Source organism: Cucurbita maxima, unplaced genomic scaffold (genome assembly GCF_002738345.1).
Source record: "Cucurbita maxima cultivar Rimu unplaced genomic scaffold, Cmax_1.0 Cma_Scf00030, whole genome shotgun sequence".
Lineage (NCBI taxonomy): Eukaryota > Viridiplantae > Streptophyta > Magnoliopsida > Cucurbitales > Cucurbitaceae > Cucurbita > Cucurbita maxima.
In genome coordinates, this window is record NW_019272046.1 from 907,234 (window position 1) to 930,089 (window position 22,856).

The window sequence follows — 22,856 nt, forward strand, 5'->3', positions numbered from 1 at the left end:
CGACGGATCTGGACTGTTTTATTTATTTATTTTTGCATATACAACCAGAACTTCTTCATGAGAAAAATTTACCAATTTTTTTTTTAAAGAATTGAAAATCCTTTTAACAAATGAAAAATGAGCTCTGATGCAAGGAAACAGAGGTAAAGGGTATTTTGTATCCTGTCGAATACTTAAATACCTTTCCCAATGTCAACTTCATACTCAGACAACCTAAAACATAACATAAAATCAAAACCCTATAGGATATATTTCATGATATTGGTACCTTAACTAAGTACTGAACAATTCTATATTTGTGAGATCGCCTTAATAAAGTGGAGAATGGAAAAAAAGATCAAATAGAATGTACATAATGTACCGAATTACGTCGTATGAGCACTATGCGTCCTCGATGCCCAAATGCCGAACAACACCAGGAACAAAAAGATGAACAAAATAGCCCAATATCGTGCAAGACTGTATTTTATCCTGGTAAGCACAAACTACATAAATGGAAGGAATAGAAGTCAGAAGGCTGAGCATTGGAGTTTATATTGGAGAAATTAGATTTGATGTTTCCAAAATTTATATATAAATTAGAAACGTTCAAAATGAAAAAAAAATGAGAAATCTGACAGTAATAAAACGTCCTCTTACAAAACCTGAACGAAAATATGGTTTCCGATCGGGGTCGAAAGGACTCGCAACAAAACCTTGCTAACTAAATGGCTCTAGCAGTTCCTCATTTATTCTAATACCCTTCAGCAGGATTATAGTGAGTAAATCAGTCCTCATCCAATGGAGTGGATGTTGGGTGGGGTCAAAGACACTTAATAATCAAGAAATTAAGAAATAAAAAGCTTAAGTACCTCCCTGGTTTCCTCTTTGTTTTCCAGACCGTTCACATACTTGCTCCCTAATTCCAAAAAATAATCCTTGGCCATATCATTGCAAATGGTTTTTATCATAGTTTTAAAAGATGCTTTTAACTAACATAAAGCTAGAACCCAAACAAATTTTTGTCCTGTCTATCTCTTTGGGAATATTCTGACATTTCTTGAACCATGAAACGTTATGAAATGTCTTCACTGTAAAAGCCAGCGACGACCTTCCTAGGAAAGCATATAAAATCTATGCCAAGGGTAGGGTATTGTATCCCTCCCTCCATCCAGCTACCTATAGATTCCCCCATCTCACTCTGTTCCTAACCAACCTTGGTAGGCATCAGTTATAGAAATGCAGAAATATCCCGGGCAGACTAGTTACTTGTAAGCTAATTATGGTTTGCCTCCCTGCACATCTAGCATATATGAATTACAAAGGGAGCCCAGTAATGTTTTCAATAAATTGCATTAACGAAAAATTCACCAAATACTTAGCCAAGAATCAACAGAAGTTGTCAATCACCACAATGTTATATGCAGGAAACTGCTCCTTTTATTACTTTCAGGGAGATTTTCTTTGCTAAGAATCAACACTATCTTAAAGATTCGAACTGTAACTTGGACAACGTATGAGAGAAATCCCGTACCTCTTTATGGCTTAAGAATTCCATTAGTTTTATTCCTCTCGTTTTCTTCCATTTTAAATTATGGCCAATCGGAAAGCTTTTTGTATACTGCCTAGCAACCTTTGAGTGAGACCCTCTATACATTACTAAAGAATAAAATTGTTTCCTATAATAAAGCATTGCCAGAAAATCAACTTCAGGGCCGTATAAAATGCATTATACTCACAAAGCGGAAGAAAACAACCACGGCTAACGCACAAACTCCTCCAAGAAGAATGCAAAGGCCACTTTTCGCAGTTTTCTGCACCAAATAATTTTTTTTTCAAGATATGGAGAAAAAGTCTAGCACAATCAAAGTAAACCCAAAAGGATATCACATTAGAGAAAAGGAAGACAAAAATACTCCGAAAGTCATATTTTTCCTTTTTATATTATTCCTGCTTTCTTTTCTTTTTTTCTTTCCTTTTTCTTTTTTGATAAGAAGCAACTTCATTAAGGAGATGAAATTTAATGAAGCTCCAAAGCTTACATGGACGACATAAACACATTTCATTATTTTTCTTAGTTGTGTAAGTTGAATCCCCTCTTGAAATTACGGTTTATTATATTATAGCGCAATAGACAAGTTTCTTTTAATTCATGGATAGGCTTTTTTTTTTTTTATTAATTTTATCATATCAATCAAATGAAATTGTTTCCTATCAAAGAAAAATGTATTATCATTCATTATATATTTGTAACGTCCCAAGCCTAGGATTCCATAGTCTTAGTGTTTCAAAAGAGGCTGAGGAATGAAATTTTTAATCAGAATGTAGATTTTTGTGGTCAAATCCCCAAAATAAGAACTGCCAAATTAATAAATGATCTAGGCATTAGTTTTTTTAATAAGAAAACAAGGACAGTAGCGTCCGACTTATGTAGTGTCATTAGGCATGATACTCAAGTATGGCCTACTGAGAAGCTTAATTTTTCAGTAATTCCCAGTACTCTGAATTCCCATGTTGAAAAAGAAAATTCTAAATGAACTTTTTTTATAAGAATAATCTATATTAATTATTATAATATAAGATAGCTATTAAGACTTACCTTCCCCAGACGAGGAGCTATTAGGCAAGCGAGCGTAACAGTAAGCAGTCCAGTAGCAAGGAGAATTCCAGTACCCTCAACAGCCCATCTGGTTGCAGGATTTTCAGCATGAATAACATTTTCCAAGATGATATTCGGATGTTCCGAAGCAACCTGGGAGGCTGCAGTAGAATTATTGTTGCTACTATAATTATGAGGACTAAACCACAACGAGATTTCACAAAGTCGCTGCCTGCGGATGGCAGCAACAGCATCAGGATCTATATCAGTACCGATATTAGTATGCATAGGATTAGGTTCCCCATTAACAGTTCTTTCCCTTAAAGCTTCATATTCCTTCAAAGAATTAACAACCTTTCTAAAGTCATCAGTTCTAATATTTTCTGCAACACATCCACAGATTTCGCAAACTGTAGATCCATGATTGACAAACCACTTGAGAGCACACGCATAATGTACGAGAGCAAGGTCACTCTTGCAAGAACATCCAAGCTTGACTAATGCATCTTCATAATGATATGAACCCATTTCAATATCAGCTTTGCAAATGAAAACCTCCCCATTAGGGCCTATGAACTCAATTGAACCAGAATCCCTTTTAACATTTTTTACACTTTGCTTCTCGGCCTTAGAATCCCCGTCGTTTTTTCTTGCTTCCATTTTCGGAGAAGTGATGCCAAGAAATCCTAAGGCAGCATCACCCCTTCTGTCCGATTCAGTACATTGACACACACGACAACTTGCCCCAAATTCCTTGCCTACACTATGGGGAGACTGAGCACCCAAATCTTCATCATTCCCAATTGTTGAACAACCATTCACTTCAGCATTTTCATCAACACACTGCAACAAATTTTCCTTTCCCATTTCATCAGTTATGGAGTACAAAAGAGTTAAATAAACTAGTATTGTCCTTGGACTACTCAATCATTCTACTTCGATAAGCCCAACAATCAGCCAATTCAGACATAACAATCTTGCTCCCCTGATATAACTGACGAATTCTGAACAAGTGATACGATCAGTAGTTTAAGAATCGACCATCAGTTCCATACTGCCTCAACGAACATATATTTTCGTCATCTTTACCCAAACACTAATGTAGCCAAACGCCACAATAGTGCTCGTCGACAAGAAAAATCCCTACACCAGAGCAATTTTATCGTGCCATGAACTTGAAATCTCGAACTGAAGAATAATAATTATGGACTTACAGCACTAGATCACCAGAATTCCGCACATTACAACTAAAACAGAATGTTCCTCATTCCCATTCCCATTCCCACAATTATCGAAGATAGCTCATCAAACTCCTGATCAAAAACCACGCAGAAAAGGTAATAAAGTCGGCAATAGAATGCTAATTAGTTGAAGCGGCATTGAAACGACAACAAAGTGAGATTCCATAGAATGATGTGCAAGTAAAAACAAAGAAAAAGCAAAAGGTAAAAGAGATGGACCTGTTGCAAGAATCAATAATTGAGGCAATCGTTGAAGAAATTGGTAAGGAGCTACAGTGATGGAAATTCTGCCATCTCCCTCTTCGTGTGATCTACTCTGCATCTGCACTTTTGTGGCTAAACGATTGCCGTGAGAGCGCGAGCGAGTGGTATCTGCTAGCAACGATATCGACTGCCTTTTGAGATGTTGCCAACACCATACCATCTTTGTTATCTTTTCCATTGCTAAAATTTTGTTCTTCGTTAGATTTCAATCCATAGTTATATTTTACACTAAATTTTAGGTCTCTTAATCAAATCCAATACTTAGCTAAATACCACATCTCGGCCCGACCGACCCGACGGTCTAGGAATAATGGTTAACTTTCACAACTCAATTGAGCTTCTATAGGCCTTTGCACCCTCTGACTAAACACTACTCATACTTGATTGACCTTATCGGGGCCCTGACTGTATTTATACCCCTCATCTCGTAGTCTCATAAATTCTAGTCCCATCTGGTCTCTTGTACTGTCTCGTAAGTGAGTATCGCTTTACTATTCTCTAGTTCTTGTCGGGTATGCATCATATCCATACATAAGTGACTATCACTTTCATACACACCGACCATGTAGAGTATGCATCATTTGGAACCCGGCTAACTAGAGTGTTGAGTATGGGGGAAAAAAGAGAGAAGAAAGAAAAGACACGTGTCGATTGTGGATTGGACGACGAAAAGTTCAGATTTAATATGTGCTGCATATGGTTCAAAGGGGCGTTGGTTCACATGCAACCCCTACCCGATTCACAACCTAAAATTGAAGCTCTGATCCAATTTGACTATCTGGGGACCTACAAGTACATCCTTGTTACGTGCGTGATACGAGCGCATGTGTAACAGCCCAAGCCCACTGCTAGCAAATATCGTCTTCTTTGGACTTTTCCTTTCTGACTTCCCTTTAAAACACATCTACTAGGCAAAAGTTTCCACACCCTTATAAAGGTTATTTCGTTCTCCTTCCCAACCAATATGAGATATCATAATTCACCCCCTTCAGAGCCCAGCGTCCTCGCTGGCACTCGTTCCTTTCTCCAATCGATGTGAGACTCCCCGCCAAATCCACCCCTTTACAACCCAACATCCTTATTGGCACACCGCCTCATGTCTACCTCCTTCGAGGAACAACCTTCTCGCTAGCACATCGTTCAGTGTCTGGTTCTAATATCGTTTGTAACAACCTAAGTCCACCACTAACAGATATTGTCCTCTTTGAGTTTTCTCTTTTAGGATTCCCCTCAAGACTTTAAAACGCGTCTACTAGAGAAAGGTTTCCAAAAGGTGTTTCGTTCTTCTCTCCAACCAATGTAGGATATCACAGCATAAAATTCACGTGATGAGCCCTTACAACGTGTGGTGGGTATCTCAACTATAATAAGAAGAGAGTAGGTTATGACCCAAATGAGCATGTCAAGATAAAAACGTGCATGGTTAAACAAATTCCTCCTTTAAAAAAAACTGAGTAATGCCATATGACACAATTACATACCACCACCAACAAGAGAACTTATTGAATTGAGACAACAAAGAACACAACACAAACAACAAAACCAATACCTAGCTTACTATTTCAAGATCAAACCATTTTATTTTCCAAAAACAAAACCATTTTTGGATCAATTTGGTTCCTTAGATCGTCGTCCACAATCTCTTTGCAATCCCCACTCATGAATCCTCAAGTGCAACTCCGCAGCCGCTATGAAAAAATGAACCGTTTGTGATTTTGTCAATATCCCAAGAATTTCCTTCAACGTTGTAAGCCTTAGTTCATCAGCCATTTTCACTATCTCTTTCAAACCATCTTCTCTTCTTTCCAAAGCCACAGTCAATTGCTCTTCCATTCTTGTCATGCACTCACCCGATGACTCTCCCCTTTCCCTTTTGGACTCACTCGCCACATGAGCTAGCTCCACCATTGATGGATCAGCTATTGTCTCTTGATATTTCGCCATCTCTTCACTTATTTCCCTCTCTTTCTTAATCGTCGCCCTTTGTAACGTGTCGGTTTTCATAATTTGTTCGTAGGAGAGGTCGGCTAGATCTCCGGTCGAGAGGCCTTGGATTAGCTCGGGAAGACGACCTTCGAGTTGGAGACCGGATTTCGAGTAGAGTAAGTGAAAAGCCATGCTTGGTCGCCATCCTCCTAGCCATAGGAATGTGTCTTCCAATGATGATATCCATGTTGGCTTTAGCATTGCCATTGCATCTTGGTCTATCCAATGGGATTTCACCTTGTAGTAATGCTCGTAACACTCCATGACTCGTTTGATTAGCATGTCGACGTCGTTCGAACATGTTGGATTGGCGTCGTTGGCTTTTGCTAAAGAAATGAGTTCGCTCAGGTATTGATTTTGCTCGACCAACCAATTTTCGAAGAATTCTCGAAAGGTTTCTCTCTCGAGATTGCTTGACATTGTGTTGGCAGACATATTGAGATCTTTCTAGACAAAAATTGTTTGTGTTCATCTTATTTGTGTCGGGTTTTATATGTATTGATGATATGAGAAAAGACAAAGAATATTGATGTCATCCACTTGTTAGAAAAGTGATTCTCACATGAAAACACACCAAGAGGGGATGAAGTTGGATGAGTTTTGGTTTGGTTTTTTGCAACTCTCAATTTGCAAGTGGTAGAACTGTGGGCTCCTCCTTTTAAATGAACATGTTGTTTCTTGTTTTGGGTATTGATTCTTTTGAAGATAGGACAATCAATCTTCTAGATAGTAGTGCTTAGTTTGACACTTCTAGATGTAAATTAGGGTTTTAATATAATTTGGTTTAGTTTTAATGGGATGTTTCGATTTGATCCTCAAGTTTTAGGTGAATATGGAACGATCCATGTCCAAGATTCAGAATTTGGATTCGACACTTGATAACCTTAAAAATTTTCTTGTGATATGGTTATGTGAAATCTCACGTCGGTTGGAGAGGAGAACGAAACATTTTTTTATAAGGGTGTGGAAACCTCTCCCTAACATACGTGTTTTTAAATAGTGAGGTTGATGGTGATACGTAACGGGCTAAATAGGGCAATATCTGCTAGTGGTGGGTTTAAGTTGTTATTAATGGTATTAGAGCCAGACACAGGGTGGTGTGCCAACGAGGAAATTGGGCTATGAAGGGGGGTGGATTGTGAGATCGCACATTGGTTGGAGAGAGGAATGAAACATTCTTTATAAGGGTGTGGTATAGAGCTAGACATTGGGTGGTGTGCCAGCGAGGACGCTGGGTCTCGAAGGGGGTGGATTGTGAGATCGCACATTGGTTGGAGAGGGGAACGAAAACATTTTTCCAATGAGGAAACTTGACTATGAAGAGGGGTGGATTGTGAGATTCCACATCAGTTGGAGAAGAGAATGAAACATTCTTTATAAGGGTGTGGTATCAGAGACAGATACTGGGTGGTGTGGCAGCGAGGACACTAGGTCACGAAAGGGGGTGGATTGTGAGATTGGGTCACGAAAGGGGGTGGATTGTGAGATCGTACATTGGTTGGAGAGAGGAACGAAAACATTTTTTATAAGGGTGTGAAAACCTCTCCGCAGCAGACGCATTTTAAAGTTGTGAGACTGACAGCAATACGTAATAGGCCAGAGTGGACAATATCTGCTAGTGGTGGGTTTAGGCTCTTGTAAATGGTATTAGAGGTAGACACCGAGTGATGTGCCAATGAGAACGTTGGGTCCTGAAAGAGAGTGAATTCTGAGAACCTACATCGGTTGAAGAGGTGAACGTGGAAACCTCTCACTACAAGATTCATACGTAATGAGACAAAGCGGACGAGATTAAAATGAAAAGTGCCCGACGTCTGCCCAACAAAAAGAAAAGACCAAAAAAAAAAAAGAACATAAAAACAAAACCAATGTGTTGGAAATTGGTAATTTCTTGTCGTTTTTGTCCCCGAAACGCGTGCTTCGAATCTCACTCCCTCTCTCAAATGCCATCTTATTCAACGAATACTTAATTTAAAAGAAATACATTCATTTTTCATTATTTCTTTTTCGGCTCCATTAATAAAAATATTTAAGAATGATTTTTTTTTTCGATAATTAATCTTCGTCTTCGATTGAAATGGTTTGTATTTTGTTTACGTTAATATCTTTCAACTTTGTTTAAAGGTTTCGCTAATTTATGAGTATTTAGTTGGATAACTCCTTCGTGGTTCAATCCTAGTTAGCTTGATTAATTCCACGAGAAGTTGTTCTCTCGATCAATCTCAAAGGGTTGGTCAAGGCTTCAATAAGTTCCGTGAAAGTTGATTAAGTGAGTAAAATCAATCTTAAAGATCGAGAGAAAGTATTAGAATTTGGCTAATGATCAACCCTTTGACAATCTTGTTGAGCTCAAATGGGAGTGATTGAGTAACCAGAAATGGATGCACTCTTTTACTATCTCTCACGACTCCTAATTCTGTCATCTCGATAACTCGACGATATTCGTACAAAGTGTTAAAGAAAACTACACAAAGTAGTTTAAATGGGAGGGTATTTTTCTAGTACTTGCTCGATGATCGTGAAAGTGGAACGTTGAAATTAATTTTAGTTATATAACGGTCCAAACCCACAGCTAGTAGAGATTGCCTTATTTAGCCTTTCTCTTTGAGGATTTCTCCTCAAGGTCTTAAAACGTGTCTACTAATGGGAGATTTCCATACCCTTATAACGAATGATTCGTTTCTTTCTACCATCGATGTGAGACCGCACAAATTGAGAAATGGTATCAGAGCTAGTCACTGGACAGTGCGAGACACTGGACAGAGTGTCCCTTTGAATGGTTGGATTTGTGGCTCGATGTGTCGGGGAATGGGGAGATGAATGCTTTTGACCACTGAAATGAGGAAAGAGATTAAATTGGAAAGAGGCCGTGGTCGTCATTTGCACAATAGGTCGGTCGGTAAGCTTCCACAAAAAGAAAGATAAAAGAAGACAGAACAAAAGACAAAACCAATGTGTTGGAAATTGGTAATTTCGTGTTTAAGAAATCATGTCTTCATATGCACATTTAACCATATTATGTATGCGTTGGGCAATACAAATTTAAGATATAATATCCTAATAAAAGGTCAAAAAAGATTAGGCCTATCACAAGCCTAACACACTACCCAAAGTACACCGAGTTACATCCAGCTAAATTCTAGAAAAGTTGACCCAAAATGTAATCGTTCAAGTCCACTGCTATCAGATATTGTCTTCTTTGAATTTTCTCTTTTAAGGTTTCCGTTATAAAATATATTTCGTTCTTCTTCCAAACCCATGTGGGATCTCACACAAAAGTTTGGCCCGAGCCCATTTGGTCGATCTCTTAAGCATGAAGTTTTGATATTTCCGAGTTTTTATGCAATTCTTGTGGTAGATTGTGTTTGTGTCGATGAATCCAACCTAGAAAGTTTTGACATCTCTTAAGTTCTTGTTTCATCAAAAGTTTGGATGTTCGAGTTGAAAATTAGGGTTGAAAATATATATTAAATGAGGTAGGAAATTGGGTGGAGACGAACGAGGAATATAATCTTGTCTCCAACCCTATTTATCTAACATAAAAAATATGTTACTCACTCTCCTAAATAGAAAATTCCCTCCTCACCATTGAAGTGGATATCTCTAGTAAAAGAATTAATTATTCGTGTTATACAAACTCGTTGTATAAGATACCTCGACTCGCATGTCTCAACCGGAATGACACCCAATCTTATCTAATATAATATAATCTCTTTAGGTTATTACTTGAACATGGTCCTTCTCTATGTCAACCAAATATTCAAACTTACACTAAAGATGATTAAGGGAGCGATAAAGTCGTATTACGACAATAAATCAGCTATCATGTAGCATAGGATAATTAACAATGCTCTTGCTCCATAATGTTTATTTAGAACTCAAAAATGTTAATCCATCTGTGAAGGAAAAGGACCTCTCCTCATAGACTAATGAAACAATTATTCAAAACAAATGCATCCACACAAAAATGCAACAATCAATGAAGTTCTTAAACATCATGGCTACTGGAGTTGAGCAACTTGTCTTCTTCGGTCGAGAGAGTACTCATTGAAATATGTACGTTCGGCTTCAAGTTCATCTTGCTCCACTCATTTTCAACTCGGAAGAATATCCACTGGAAACGTCGAAAGATCTCTAACGCAGTGATCGCGAAGACCGTAAGATAATTGTGGCGAAGATGAGCAGATAACTTATAAGTCCACGTACACCGGAATATCAGATTACTTCCAAGTACCCAGACATAAACCTGAGTATCATAAATCAATATAATCCAGCTAAATAGATATCATATTTCTGTCGAGAGGGTAATCTATTTGTGGTTTTTTGAATTACAACTCGAAAACTTTATGAATGAAATAGAACTTGGTTATCTAAGGAAATGCACGAAGCATTTATGAATGAAATTGTAACGGCTCAAGCCCACCCCTAGTAGATATTGTTCTCTTTGGGTTTTTCCTTTCGAACTTCCCCTCAAGGTTTTTAAAATGCATCTACTAGGGGAGGTTTTCACACCCTTATAAAGAGTGTTTCGTTCTTCTCCCCGACCAATGCAGGATCTCACAATCCACCCCCCTTCGGAGTACAACGTCCTTGTTGGCACTAGTTCCCTTCTCCAATCGGTGTGGGACTCCCCAATCTATCCCCCTTCGGAGTCCAGCGTCCTTGCTAGCACACTGCCTCGTGTCCACCACCATTTGGTGTTTAGTCTCCTCTTTGGTACATCGCCCGGTGTCTGGCTCAGATACCATTTGTAATGCCCAAAGCCCACCGCTAGCAAATATTGTCTTTTTTGGGTTTTCCCTTTCGGACTTCACCTCAAGGTTTTCAAAATGGTCTGCAAGAGAAAGGTTTCCACACCCTTATAAAGAATGTTTTGTTCTCCTCCCCAACCAATGTAGGATCTCACAGAAACTATATCGGTGAAAGAAACCTTGAGGGAAAATCTAGGGAGGACAATATCAGCTAGCGGTAGGCTCGGGCTGTTACAGAAAAGATGCTTGAAACATGTTAAGCCAAGTGGCCAACAAGGAAGGTCATTAACAAAGTTCAGCAATAAGAAACTATTCCGTTCCCAAGTTCGGGTTTACGCAGCCCGTAAGTCCCATGTTAAATCAACAAGGATTGAATCTTATTAGAAAACCATGTAGATTGATGATTATGGCTGACTTAAGAAAACAATTCAAGTGTTCGAATCAAGAACATTACCCATTTCCGCCCATATAGGAGATGCGATAAGAAGTGCGGTCGGTTGAACTTGAAAATCCGGGTGAAAGTGCTGTCATGAGATATAAACACAAGTAAGCATAACACAGGACCATTACAGGCTAAGAATTTCTCCAGACACTTGCACAAGTAGACCGTGGATCCTAGATTTCGACTACCTAAAGCCGCTACCATCATCTCCTAAGCTTATATACGGAATATAACTCTTAAAACATCATCATTTAAATAATAAATTTCAGAATAACCGTACTTCATTCTTCAAAACATTGCCATAGTCTTACGTGCTCAAAACATAATTTAGAAATGAAAATAGAAAACGACAATGAAATAAATTCAAAAACATGAAATGCACAACAATCTATTCTAACCTAAGTCTAGGACGCCATGGTTTATTTGAAGTGAAGCCCGAAAGGGAAAGTCCATAGAAGACATTATTTGCTAGTGGTGAGCTTGAGCCGTTACATTCTCTTTTAACATGGATTATTATAATAACGCCAAGTTCCCCCTTCCGCTCTGTCCCCCTCCCCGACCCACCACCCTCACCCGGAAGTCAGAACGACATTACAAAACGGCCAAAATTCACCGAAAAGCTATGAAAGTGAATACCATATATAAATATTTATTTTCAACCAGGAACCCAACTATAGGAGGGAACAAAAAAGCAGAACTGAAAAGAAAACATAGGGTAACTAGCATACCTCAAGTTCCAATCTCGTTTCACATCCCAGTAAAATGAGTATGACGAGTTCATAACACTCGATAGCAGCCACAGAGGTCGATAAACGTTGGTCCATCTATCAGGGAAGACATGGTATTTAAGGGCGGATAGACAAATAACCGGTACTGCAGTCGAGTATTTTAAAGCTGCAATGATAAGCAGATAGAATCACTATGGCATGACAAGCAACAGATTTGAAGCATAAGTACAAAAACAAATTCACGGAAGCTAGTTTGGGATGGGAAGGGGCTCAAGGAAATCTAATTCTTTCTTTCATCTCCCAAGACTGGAGCACTGGAGAGATTATGAAAAAAAATCTTTTTCGGGCTGAATAAGTTTTTCAAATGCATAACTATAGAACGCTTAGTTCGTGAACAGTCGTCATGCACACAAGCTGGTCTGAACGCTCGTGGATATCAACCAACATAAAAAAGAAAAAGATCTTATGGATACGAGCAGTTAGTCCTCTTCTGTAGTTCTTGAGAAATAAGAAAAATTACGAAACTGTTCGTCGAAGAAATGAAGAGAGACTAATGTTCAAACGACAGAAACCCGAGCGAAAGAAAAACAGAGAAACAAAATTAAAAAAGGAAATATAAATGCTACGCAATTCAAACAAATCTTGTAAGGAAAATCTAAGGAAGATATTAGAAAGAGAACACCATAGAGAAGCCCCGAGCATAGATGATTCTAACCGATCAATCCTATGAAAGTGTTTGCTTTCGAAGATCCTCTAGTTACGAAAAAGATCGAAGAATTCTTTCAAGGTAAATAGAAACACATAAAGATTCGTGATATGGTTCTGGCGTATGGCTTCTCGTTGGGGTCCCTTAACAAGAATTTTCCATAAACGTCTCTTGCAAAATATACATATTAGAAATACATAATTAAGACAAACATCGAGTTTTATAGAGACGCAAAAATAATCATGAGAACTCACCATTCAAAAGGGTTGCTTTTTCCCCTGTATCCTTGTATTGTCGAAGACATTGGAACAAACGAAAAAGATAAGGCAAAACAAGGACCACAGGGATTGCAACAGAGTGACTTCCACAGACAGAATCAGCTTCAAACCATGCAATGGTGGCAACCTAAATAAGTTTGAACCGACATTACTCGCAAACATAATAGCATAATCTCTTAACCCCTTCATCCACCAGTTTGAAAAACGTAGGAATGTTATCAACATTTTAAAAAGAAAGCTAAAACGTGATCGAAGGAAAAGACGGTCGTAATCCACATAAATAATTAAGGCTAAGACAAAAGAAGAAAACCGACCTGTCGGTGAATCATTCGACACACTGATCTTTCCAAATCAGAAAACACCTGCAGCCCAAATAGCTTGTATTAAAAAACTAGATGTTTGTGATCATGAATTCCCGAGGGTGAGTACGTATATTTGACATTTACACCTTAAGCTATGATCCATGAAAATGGAAAAACACTCATAATCATTTGTATAAAACCGCCCTGTGGTACTTCGACTCTTATAAGCAAACAACAGATTTTGGAAATTTTTTACTAAAGAACAGCAGGGTACAAACCTTTGACATTGAAGTCAAAATATCAGCTACAAAAAAATCAGCAAATGTAATTGCCTGCATTGGAAGAACATTAAGAAATTAACATCCAGCCATAGCAACCTAACTCCAACAATTCATGTGTAACAGTCGAAGCCCACCGCTAGTAGATATTGTCCTCTTTGGACTTTCTCTTTTGGGCTTTAAGATCGTGGAACTATTTTAGCCAAAAATACATATGACACTCGACCTTAAAATAAAGAAAGTATATTCATTTCAACGACAAACATTTTGAATCGACAAAGAATATTTTATATGCATTTATTTGCATTAAAAAGTTGTGTATTGTCAGCTTTTCCTAACATTGAACATCAACTTCAAGGCTAGAAAAGGAAAAAAAAAAAAGTAATCCGTATTTTACACCTTAACAGACTTGACCAGAAAACTTACCTGCAGTGGTACAACTATTCGCCAAAGAGTCCTTAGTAAGAAAAATCGAGATGACAAATAAAATATTTCGAAAGGGAAAACCAAAATTATCACAACAGCGAGATATAAGAGAACCTGCACGAAAAGTAAATAAACTTAATGTCATTTCGTCTACAGATAAGTAACCATAAAAAGATAGTCAGCTCAAATCTACATATCGTAATGGGAATACAATCATCGTCTAAAGTGCGCTAATACCTTATTCTATAAAGAAGTATTCTTGAGAGCTAACATAATGCAAACTTGCGTGCAACAGGCATATTAGCTATGTGATGCACATCTCATAAAAAAAAGAAAAAACTAAAATTTTTCACAGGTTAGGGAGAAAAAAAGTGGCAGCACTATGAAGCCATATCAAAGCAAGTATCATATCTAAGTAAACATGTTTTCCATGTCTAAGTAAATATGTTTACCATGTCAAAGTGATAAATAAAACTGTAATTATGTATAACTTTGGCAATCAACAAGCATCATACAACAGAACTTGCAAAAAGCCAATTCTAACGAGTTCAAAACGAAAAATGAACTTAATTGCATTTCCAAAAAATTAAAATAGGCTAAACTATAGAATTTTCTACTTCGTTTCAAAAATACTCGTCAACCTTCAAAAGTTTCAATAGTACCTATAGACTTTCAAAAAAAGTTCAAAAGTATCCTTACCGTACAACCTTGTTAAAACATTTAAGTCCCAATAGGTCCCTGGGTGTTTTCATTTATTCTCCTTTCTTCTTGAAACCTATATACCTTGATTGAAAGGGTAATTTTAGAGATTGGGGAATTCAAGGAGAATAATAAGGTATTGAAGAAGAGAGGAAAAAGGGTAAAACAGGGAAGTGTTAAGCTATAGATTGAAGCATAGGAGAGAGAGAATGGAGGGGGGCGATTTGGTGTAGATAAACAATTTCTATCCATAAACTAACCGTAAAAGAATTTTTTTTAAAAGGGTTAAGGGTATTAATGCAGTTTTTGGATGTTCAGAGTATTTTTTAAATGTGTTACCAATGGTTTATGCCGTATACTAATGGTAAGGGTAAACTTTTGAAAGTTTATGGTATTTATGAAACTTTTGAAAGTTTAGGGTATTTTTGAAAAAAAGTCCTAACGTTTCCCATCCAAAATTACTGGTAAGCATATTTTGGATTTTTTTTTTTTTTTTTAAAGTTTAAGGGTATCATTAAAACTTTTAAAAGTTTAGAGGTATTTTTGAAACAAAGTACAAAGTTCACGGACGTTTTCTATAATTTAGCCATAAAAATATTCGTCAAATACTAATAAAAGAAGGGGTATCTATTACACTGGTTGTGATGCAGCTAGTGATACTTCTCCACAAGAGTAAAGATAAAGGTAGGCTGTCATGCTAGTTGGGACAACAATAGTCATCCATGTTGCACACTACAAAAGAAATTTAGTCACGATTACAGATGGAGTTAGTAGATACAGTACACTAAGTATAAATAGCAGGTCATAATAGGGAAAAATATACAATAATGGCATTGAGAACGATTTTGAATGACGAAGAACGTGCATGACTAAGATTTTTTTACCTTCCAAATTTCATGGTGAGTAAGATGATTCTGATCGAGTTCAAATATCTTTGAGTAATTAACGTTAGACTGGGAAAAGAACCATAAGTTAATTCCCCACAGCCAAACCATCATAGTCTGCAGTACCAAAACTAAAAAGTCTATTAGTAATAATACAAAAGTATTGATAAAAATGGTCAAAAACATACTCAAGAGGCATTTACAGAGGAGAAATTCACTCACCACCAGAAGAAGAGGATTATAATACAAAAATGCCTCGTAGAGAAACAGGTCGCGCACGTCCGCACTCATTCGCATAACAGAATCCCAGCCGATCTGTATTCGAACAAAACCATGGTGACAAGCAAATCAGATCAACTCATCTGCAACAAACTACTATTCTCAGTTAACCATTAAACCATAATGATCCAATAGAACCAACCTTGCAACAAACTACACCCCAGAAGATGAACAAGAAAACCTGGGCATTAATCGTAATTAGTATTCTAAACAGCAGGGGAAAGAAAATAAATTAAAAGCAACAAAAGAAAATAAAGGAAGGCACATTACTAGGTCAGCATTAAAACTTCTACATGCGAGTCCAAAAAAATAAGAGAAAATATAATTTTGGTCCTTATGGATCCAATGTATTCCTAAGTTTGATAAATGTAGACACTCTAATTCCATTTTTAATATTATAGTGCTCGCGGAAGTGGGGTTTTCCCTTTCAAGCTTCCTCCCACGATTTATAAAATGTGTCTGTTAGAGAGAGGTTTCCACACCCTTATAAAGAATGATTCGCTCCCCTCACCAATGTGAGATCTCATAATTCACCCCTCTTCAGGGTCCAACGTCCTCGTTGACACTCATTCCTCTATCCAATTGATGTGGGATCTCACAATCCACTCCCCTTCGAGGCTCAGCGTCCTCGCTGGCACACCGCCTGATGTCTGCGCTGGCACACCGCCTGATGTCTGCCTCTGATACCATTTGTAACAGTCCAAGCCCACCGCTAGCAGATATTGTCCTCTTTGGGCTTTCCCTTTCGAGTTTTCCCTCAAGGTTTTTAAAACGCGTCTGCTAGAGAGAGTTTCCACACCCTTATAAACAATGTTTTGTTCCCCTCTTCAACCGATGTGAGATCTCACAGTTCACCCCCCTTCGGGGCCCAGCGTCCTCGCTGCACTCGTTATCCTCTCCAATCGGCGTGGAATCTCACAAACTCTCTTAGAGGAAGTAGAGATTCCTTATTCACAAAACTATACTCTTAAAAAAATTTGATCTCATCTTTAGCAGTCCTTTTATTATGAAGGATTATTATTCATACAAAATAATGTGCCATGTGAAGTTTGGAAATCCGTGATGTTTCGAACCAAACGATTGATAATTTGCACAATTTCCCCGTCTCCACAACTTGTTTCTCTCTTCAAAGTGTCCTCATCCTCTCTTACTTCTCTCTTTTCCTTCCTGTCCATTGAACTCTCCCCTCTTCCTCCCTCCAATCTCTTTGAAAAACTCTCTCTCTTCTTCTAAAATGTTAAGTCAAGAAGAATTTATTTCAAAATATATATATTTCCGCAATCGAAGTCCTGATACTCATAGCTTCTTCCCCAGGGATATTGAGCAGATCCCCGAACAATATATATATTTATGCAATCAAAGTCCTGATAGTTATAGAGAAACATAAATTTCTATCTTTGCCACTACTTCCAAATGAAGCATAGAATAGATTAAGAAGAATGCAAGAAAATATGGGTAACTTTCTAAACATGGACGACTTGAATGTTGAAACCATTACTCAAAATCCAATTTGTTGTTCCCACGGCATCAATGATCATAATGAAGACATGGTGGATACATTTTTTAAATATGACACCTGAAGCTAAGTTCTTTTCAAAAGGAGAAATTCTTAAAAGAACATAACATAAAAAACTTGATGTGGTACATTTTTTGTTAGAAAAATAACTTCAAACCTTGGATCTCCATAACAAAATAGGAGATGGAACTATGACTGTAGGATTCATTGTTAACATGGTACTCTTCAAATCATCTGCCTCCATTGAATTCAACAAAGTTTCGTCCACACCATTCCCTGTCTCAGTCCCAGACAAATATTCTGCAAAAAGAATGTGTAATTGATAGATTAGACCCTACAAATGAAATGACGGACAAAAACCATAAAAAACGAACCAAAAGGAACTAGTAAAAGGGCCTTATGATTAACTCCCCACATTATATCCATTACTCTCATGCCCTAACGTGTTGTGTAGTTCCTACACTAAGATCCAATGATGTTAAAAGGGCCTTATGCGTATCCTACCGTGTTTTGGTACGAGTGAAAAAGAAAAAACAAACAGAAAGGAGAGCATAAGTGGGGATTGAGGAAACTTTGAAACGTGACTAAAAGATATAGGGAGGGAGTGAGCTGTTGCTTTTGAAGAACCCAAGTTAGTAGATATTGTCCTCTTTGGACTTTTCCTTTTGGGCTTCCCTTCAAGGTTTTTAAAACATATCTGCTAGGAAAAGGTTTCTACACCCTTAAAAGGAATGCTTCGTTCCCCTTTCCAGTTCCCCTCTCCAATCAATGTAGGATCTCACAATTCACCCTCCTTAGATGCCTAATATCCTTGAGGCACACCGCCCAGTGCCTGGCTCTGATACCATTTGTAACAGCCCAAGCCCACCGCTAGCAGATATTGTCCTCTTTGAGCTTTCCCTTCTCGGCTTCCCCTCAAGGTTTTTAAATCGCACCCGGAGAGGTTTCTACACCCTTATAAGGAATGTTTTGTTCCTCTCTCCAACCGATGTGGGATCTCACACCTAAGGAAGAGGCTCTAGTTTCATCAGCAGCAGGGAAAAAGAAGTAATCGCAAATTCTGCGTCTGAAGAGGAATAGCCAGAAAGAAGATCAAGGAAGAAACTATAGGATCAGGAGGAAAGCAATTGGATCTCAGCTCAGATGAGAAACGCCAACCGCAAATCTGTGGACCAAATTATCATCTCTTAACAAGTCTTCTACAGGGATTCAAAATTGAGTTCGAAATCCCACTTTCAAGAACTCAATTCAATCCCATTTTTCCTCCCTACAAATTCCATATAATTTTATAACTTTAAAACACCATATCTATCTATATGCGACTAACAAGACAACCAAGCGACAACACAAAACTCATCAGAGGTAATTTCTTCACCAAAATCAACAACATCTAGAGGCAAAATTTTCAAAATAGCTTCCGATACAACAACACGCAGAACAAAATAATCATAATTAAGCAGCACAGAGCGATACCCATCTCCAAAAGTAAAGGAAATTTAACATGAGAACATAAAAAAACACGCCAATGGGAGAGAGATTAACAACAAAAAAACAGAGTAATAGGGTTAGATCAGATCCGAAGAGACTTACAGCGAAAGATTGAATGACAAAATGCGAAGCTGTTTAGAGCCCGATGGATCGCCCCCCAACCCAATCTGGCGCGAAGGGTTGGAGGCTAAATAACAATTTTCATATATATGAGATTTGAATAAAGATTAAGCAGAAGAGAAAGCGTGAAATGCAATGAACAAAACGTCCTCCATGCAAATTAAAACCTTCAGCTTGCTTCCGTTTTGAATTTCATTTTTTCACATTTTCCTCCATTCCTAAACAAGGGAAGAATTGAACTTTTGGTTCACAATTTTTAATGATAAAGTAATCAAATTAATTTTCCAACTAAAATCTCAATTGATTTTAATTTTTAACTACGTGGCATCGTGATCTTAACCGGCTCACAATCAATCATGAAGAGATCCAAGCCCCATATTTATTTTTCGCCCGGCTTTGTGGCTATGTTAGACCCAAGACGAAGTTTGTCTTCGCCCACCGAACATAACTTGTGCAGAATCCAAGGTTGTTTATACACACACGACACCTATGCATACATGTTCAATCTTCTGTGACTCAACCAACTTGACCTCTACATTAGGTCAAGTCATTCGACTCGACCTTGGCTCAACATCATCTAGGTTCCCAATTTAACATGACCCACATCTCTTGACGTCATCCCAAGTCACAAAATGTCAATGCCCATCATAGCTCATTCAGTTATGTCATCGAGAACAGACCCACGTGTAGTTCATAATAAAAGGACATTCTAAACATCCATCTATCCATCTAATTTCTATCGAGGTATTGAACCTTCCCATGTCGATACTATATCATTTACCGAGTCCGTATCTGATAGCAAATGTTGATCCATTAAAATTTTTAATATTATTAATATTATAAGTTAATACTAACATTAAAATTTTTAATATTATTAATATTATAAGTTAATACTCACTCGAAATATTTTAGCTTAGTTAGATTTATTATTTAATAAGAGTTGTTTGGGATGAAAAAAATTTCAACCCGAACGAGTGAATTGGATCTAAAAAATGTCTCAACCCGATCTAATCTAATTTACGAACACCCTTAATATTATAAAAGAAATAATTGTAATTAAATAAGCTAAATTAGAATAATAATAATAATAATAATATTACCAAATTATGGAATCCTTCCCATCAAAAGACTCAAAAGAAGAAGCATTCCAAGGAAGAAGACCATCTTCCTCCAAGCAAACCAAAAGCTCCGACAAGGAATTCCGGTGGCCGCCGTCGATATCGGTGCATATCTGAACCGCCATTTCCCGACGACCGAGTCGACTTGCTGAAATGATTGAGGAGGAGCTTGTAGCTGCACATTTCTTCCTTTTCTCCTCGTCACTATGAACTTCCTGTCCAACTATGGCTGTCATGAGTTCTTCTTTCTTCTTCATCAGCCCCTCCACCTGCTGCTGTAGCTCCGGTATGTAGCTCAATATCCTCGAGATCGTCGCCGGGTTGCTCAATTTCTTCTGAAAAATAAAATACAGTTAACCAAAATTCAGTAAATTATCATACGAGCACGTATCTAGTTCAACGATAAAAAGTATATTTATAATTTTTTTTTATTTAAAAAAAATTAAATAAATGAGTTGAACGACCCAAACGAATTCAATCCAAAAGTTTATGATCCTGTTAGATTGGGTTCATAATTTAATAAGTACGGTTTGGTTTGAAAAAATTTAAAAGTTAATTCTAAAAATATTCCAACTTCATCTAATCCAACCTACAAATGCTACGAATGTTGTAAGTTTGAATTTACGAAATACTAATAATCTTTAGTCCATACTCTTACGAGAAGCCATACCATATGGTCGGTGGAGGGAAGAAGGGAGCGGAGAGACGAGTAGAGAGAGTTGATCTTCCGACGATCGCACTCACTAGCATTATGTCTAAGTTTCTTGGCCACGTTCGAGACACTACAAGAAATAATAGATGCATAGCTTACGAAAACTGTTATCGTAGACTTTTTATAGTGTTTTTTTTTATAGCTATAATAGATACTATAATAAAGTATGAAATTATAGCTTATATACGTTGCTATAACATTTTATTAAAGCTATAATATATTTAATATAGCTAAAATATCATGCTATCATTAACCTATAAGGTATAATATAGTATTTATAACTTTAAATTTATGACATAATAAAATTATTTATTCACTTATAATTATTATAGTTATTGGATAACATTTCTTTTAAATGATTTTCAACGTCTCGGGACCTTTATCATGGCCTCATCTTTAGACACACCTAAATTGAATGTACATTATTAGTTGAATAACTAAGTAAAAAATCAATAATACAAAGATGGCAGGCGATATATTCACATGACCCGGTCACTCCATTGAGCACAAGGAGAATATTTGTAAATAGAGTTTAACATAGCAAACATGGCATAGAAACTTACAACGGCAACAAATGGCCACATTTTGTTGATAGCTTGTTAAGCCATTTCACCTAAAATGCTAAACAAAAACATAATCGAAGTACAAAATTTTGTATCGATAAGTCACTAGGAGTTAAATATGAGAGCACATAAGAAACCAAGTTTTAAGAAAAGGAACCACTACAAGGGGAGTAAGATTCGGATTATCTTGTTGATCGAATATCTCAAGGCAAGAACATTGTTTGAGATTCGAATCACTCCACAAGCAAGATCGATCATGTCTAGCTTGAATGATTCTTGTTGATCAAATATCTCAAGGCAAGAACACTTCCATGAGATTCGAATCACTCCACAAGCAAGATTGATCATGTCGAGCTTGAATGATTCTACATGCAACCTAAACTACATAGAATTGCAAAGAAACTTAGCCATTGGCTAAAGAAGAGCACAAATGCTTCTTTTTACTATATTTTTCCAAGTCCCTTACACATACAACATACATGGCTTTATATAGCCTCAAAATGAAACTACTAAAGTCATTCCAAGAGTTGTAACATTGATACTTAATGGCCATAATTAACCATTATGTAATTGTAACCTATAGTAAATAAAGTCTTAAAATACATAAATGAAATACAATAACTCTAAATTGTAACCCACCCAAAATTTATAACAATCAAACTTCATTATTCTTCAATGTGATATGAATTGAAACATCTTTTGATAATTTTGACAACCTTTTCTTCACATCTTCATTGAAGTATATTGTATGATTGATGTCTTTTGGTTCATATCACCAAGTTTTAAGTATATTGCTCAAAGATTTAAGTATATTGCTCAAAGATAAATAAACAACAACAACAACAACTCGTGTTCGATCTACACAAAGATGATCTTGCACAATTATTTAAACATAGAACACACAAAAAAAGCTTGTACATTATCTTTTTACCACCAGTTTTCACAGTTTGCAACAATAATAGAATTAAAACCCAAAACAACCCAAGAGAAATAATCGGGAGAACCATTTACCATAGTTTTAACATAATCAATAATAGAATCAAAACCTCAAACAACCAAATAAAAATAATCAAACTTGTTCCCGAACCAAACTTGAACACATACCCAGTGGTTGACCTCCGAGTATCGTGGTCTCTTGTATAGTCAGCATCACAGTATCCAACTAGCTTGCAGTCTTTGCTTTTTTTGTACAAAAGACCATAGTCGATTGTACCTTTGACATATCTCAAGATTCGTCGAGCTGCATCCAGAAGAGGCTTCTTTGGACTTTGCATGTATCGACTCATAACCCCAACTGCATAAGAGATATCAGGCCGAGTTAAAGTTAGGTAGATAAGACTACCTACTAGTTGTCGGTATGTTGTTTCATCGTTCAACTCTTTGCCTTCATGTGCACAAAGCTTGGCATTTATCTCCATCAGTGTTGAAACTTGCTTGCACTCTAACATGTTGAACTTCTAAAGCCCATCTCTTGTATACTTTTGTTGGCAGAGAAAC

The 22,856-nt window shown here is 37.1% G+C and overlaps 4 protein-coding genes across 6 annotated transcripts; all 4 read right to left on the reverse strand.

Annotated features, from left to right (window-relative positions):
* Nucleotides 1-58: 58 nt before the first annotated feature.
* Nucleotides 59-4,282, reverse strand: LOC111466043. 2 transcript variants are annotated; one of them, XM_023110608.1, is made up of 4 exons: nt 4,039-4,282; nt 2,579-3,891; nt 1,719-1,793; nt 59-485 (listed from the first exon to the last, which is right to left on the reverse strand). In XM_023110608.1, exons 2-4 carry the CDS (start codon nt 3,443-3,445, stop codon nt 366-368), a joined length of 1,062 nt encoding a protein of 353 aa, XP_022966376.1. In that variant the 5' UTR covers nt 3,446-3,891; nt 4,039-4,282; the 3' UTR covers nt 59-365. The 2 variants fall into 2 exon arrangements, with proteins under 2 accessions (XP_022966376.1, XP_022966377.1); XM_023110609.1 differs by having other exon boundaries at nt 2,579-3,938.
* Nucleotides 4,283-5,432: 1,150 nt separating this feature from the next.
* Nucleotides 5,433-6,681, reverse strand: LOC111466082 (protein DOG1-like 4). The gene has a single exon (XM_023110660.1). It carries the CDS (start codon nt 6,502-6,504, stop codon nt 5,692-5,694), a length of 813 nt encoding a protein of 270 aa, XP_022966428.1. The 5' UTR covers nt 6,505-6,681; the 3' UTR covers nt 5,433-5,691.
* Nucleotides 6,682-9,902: 3,221 nt separating this feature from the next.
* LOC111466013 (SPX and EXS domain-containing protein 1-like) lies at nt 9,903-19,166 on the reverse strand. 2 transcript variants are annotated; one of them, XM_023110555.1, is made up of 13 exons: nt 18,949-19,166; nt 17,516-17,658; nt 15,985-16,023; nt 15,786-15,878; nt 15,564-15,680; nt 15,316-15,411; nt 13,981-14,094; nt 13,555-13,608; nt 13,289-13,336; nt 12,951-13,101; nt 11,991-12,156; nt 11,275-11,344; nt 9,903-10,315 (listed from the first exon to the last, which is right to left on the reverse strand). In XM_023110555.1, exons 2-13 carry the CDS (start codon nt 17,600-17,602, stop codon nt 10,058-10,060), a joined length of 1,293 nt encoding a protein of 430 aa, XP_022966323.1. In that variant the 5' UTR covers nt 17,603-17,658; nt 18,949-19,166; the 3' UTR covers nt 9,903-10,057. The 2 variants fall into 2 exon arrangements, with proteins under 2 accessions (XP_022966323.1, XP_022966324.1); XM_023110556.1 differs by lacking the exons at nt 15,985-16,023; nt 17,516-17,658; nt 18,949-19,166 and having other exon boundaries at nt 15,564-15,694.
* Nucleotides 19,167-20,062: 896 nt separating this feature from the next.
* LOC111466164 (transcription factor ORG2-like) lies at nt 20,063-21,142 on the reverse strand. Its single transcript, XM_023110746.1, has 3 exons — nt 21,114-21,142; nt 20,755-20,866; nt 20,063-20,419 (listed from the first exon to the last, which is right to left on the reverse strand). Exons 1-3 carry the CDS (start codon nt 21,140-21,142, stop codon nt 20,063-20,065), a joined length of 498 nt encoding a protein of 165 aa, XP_022966514.1.
* Nucleotides 21,143-22,856: the final 1,714 nt, after the last annotated feature.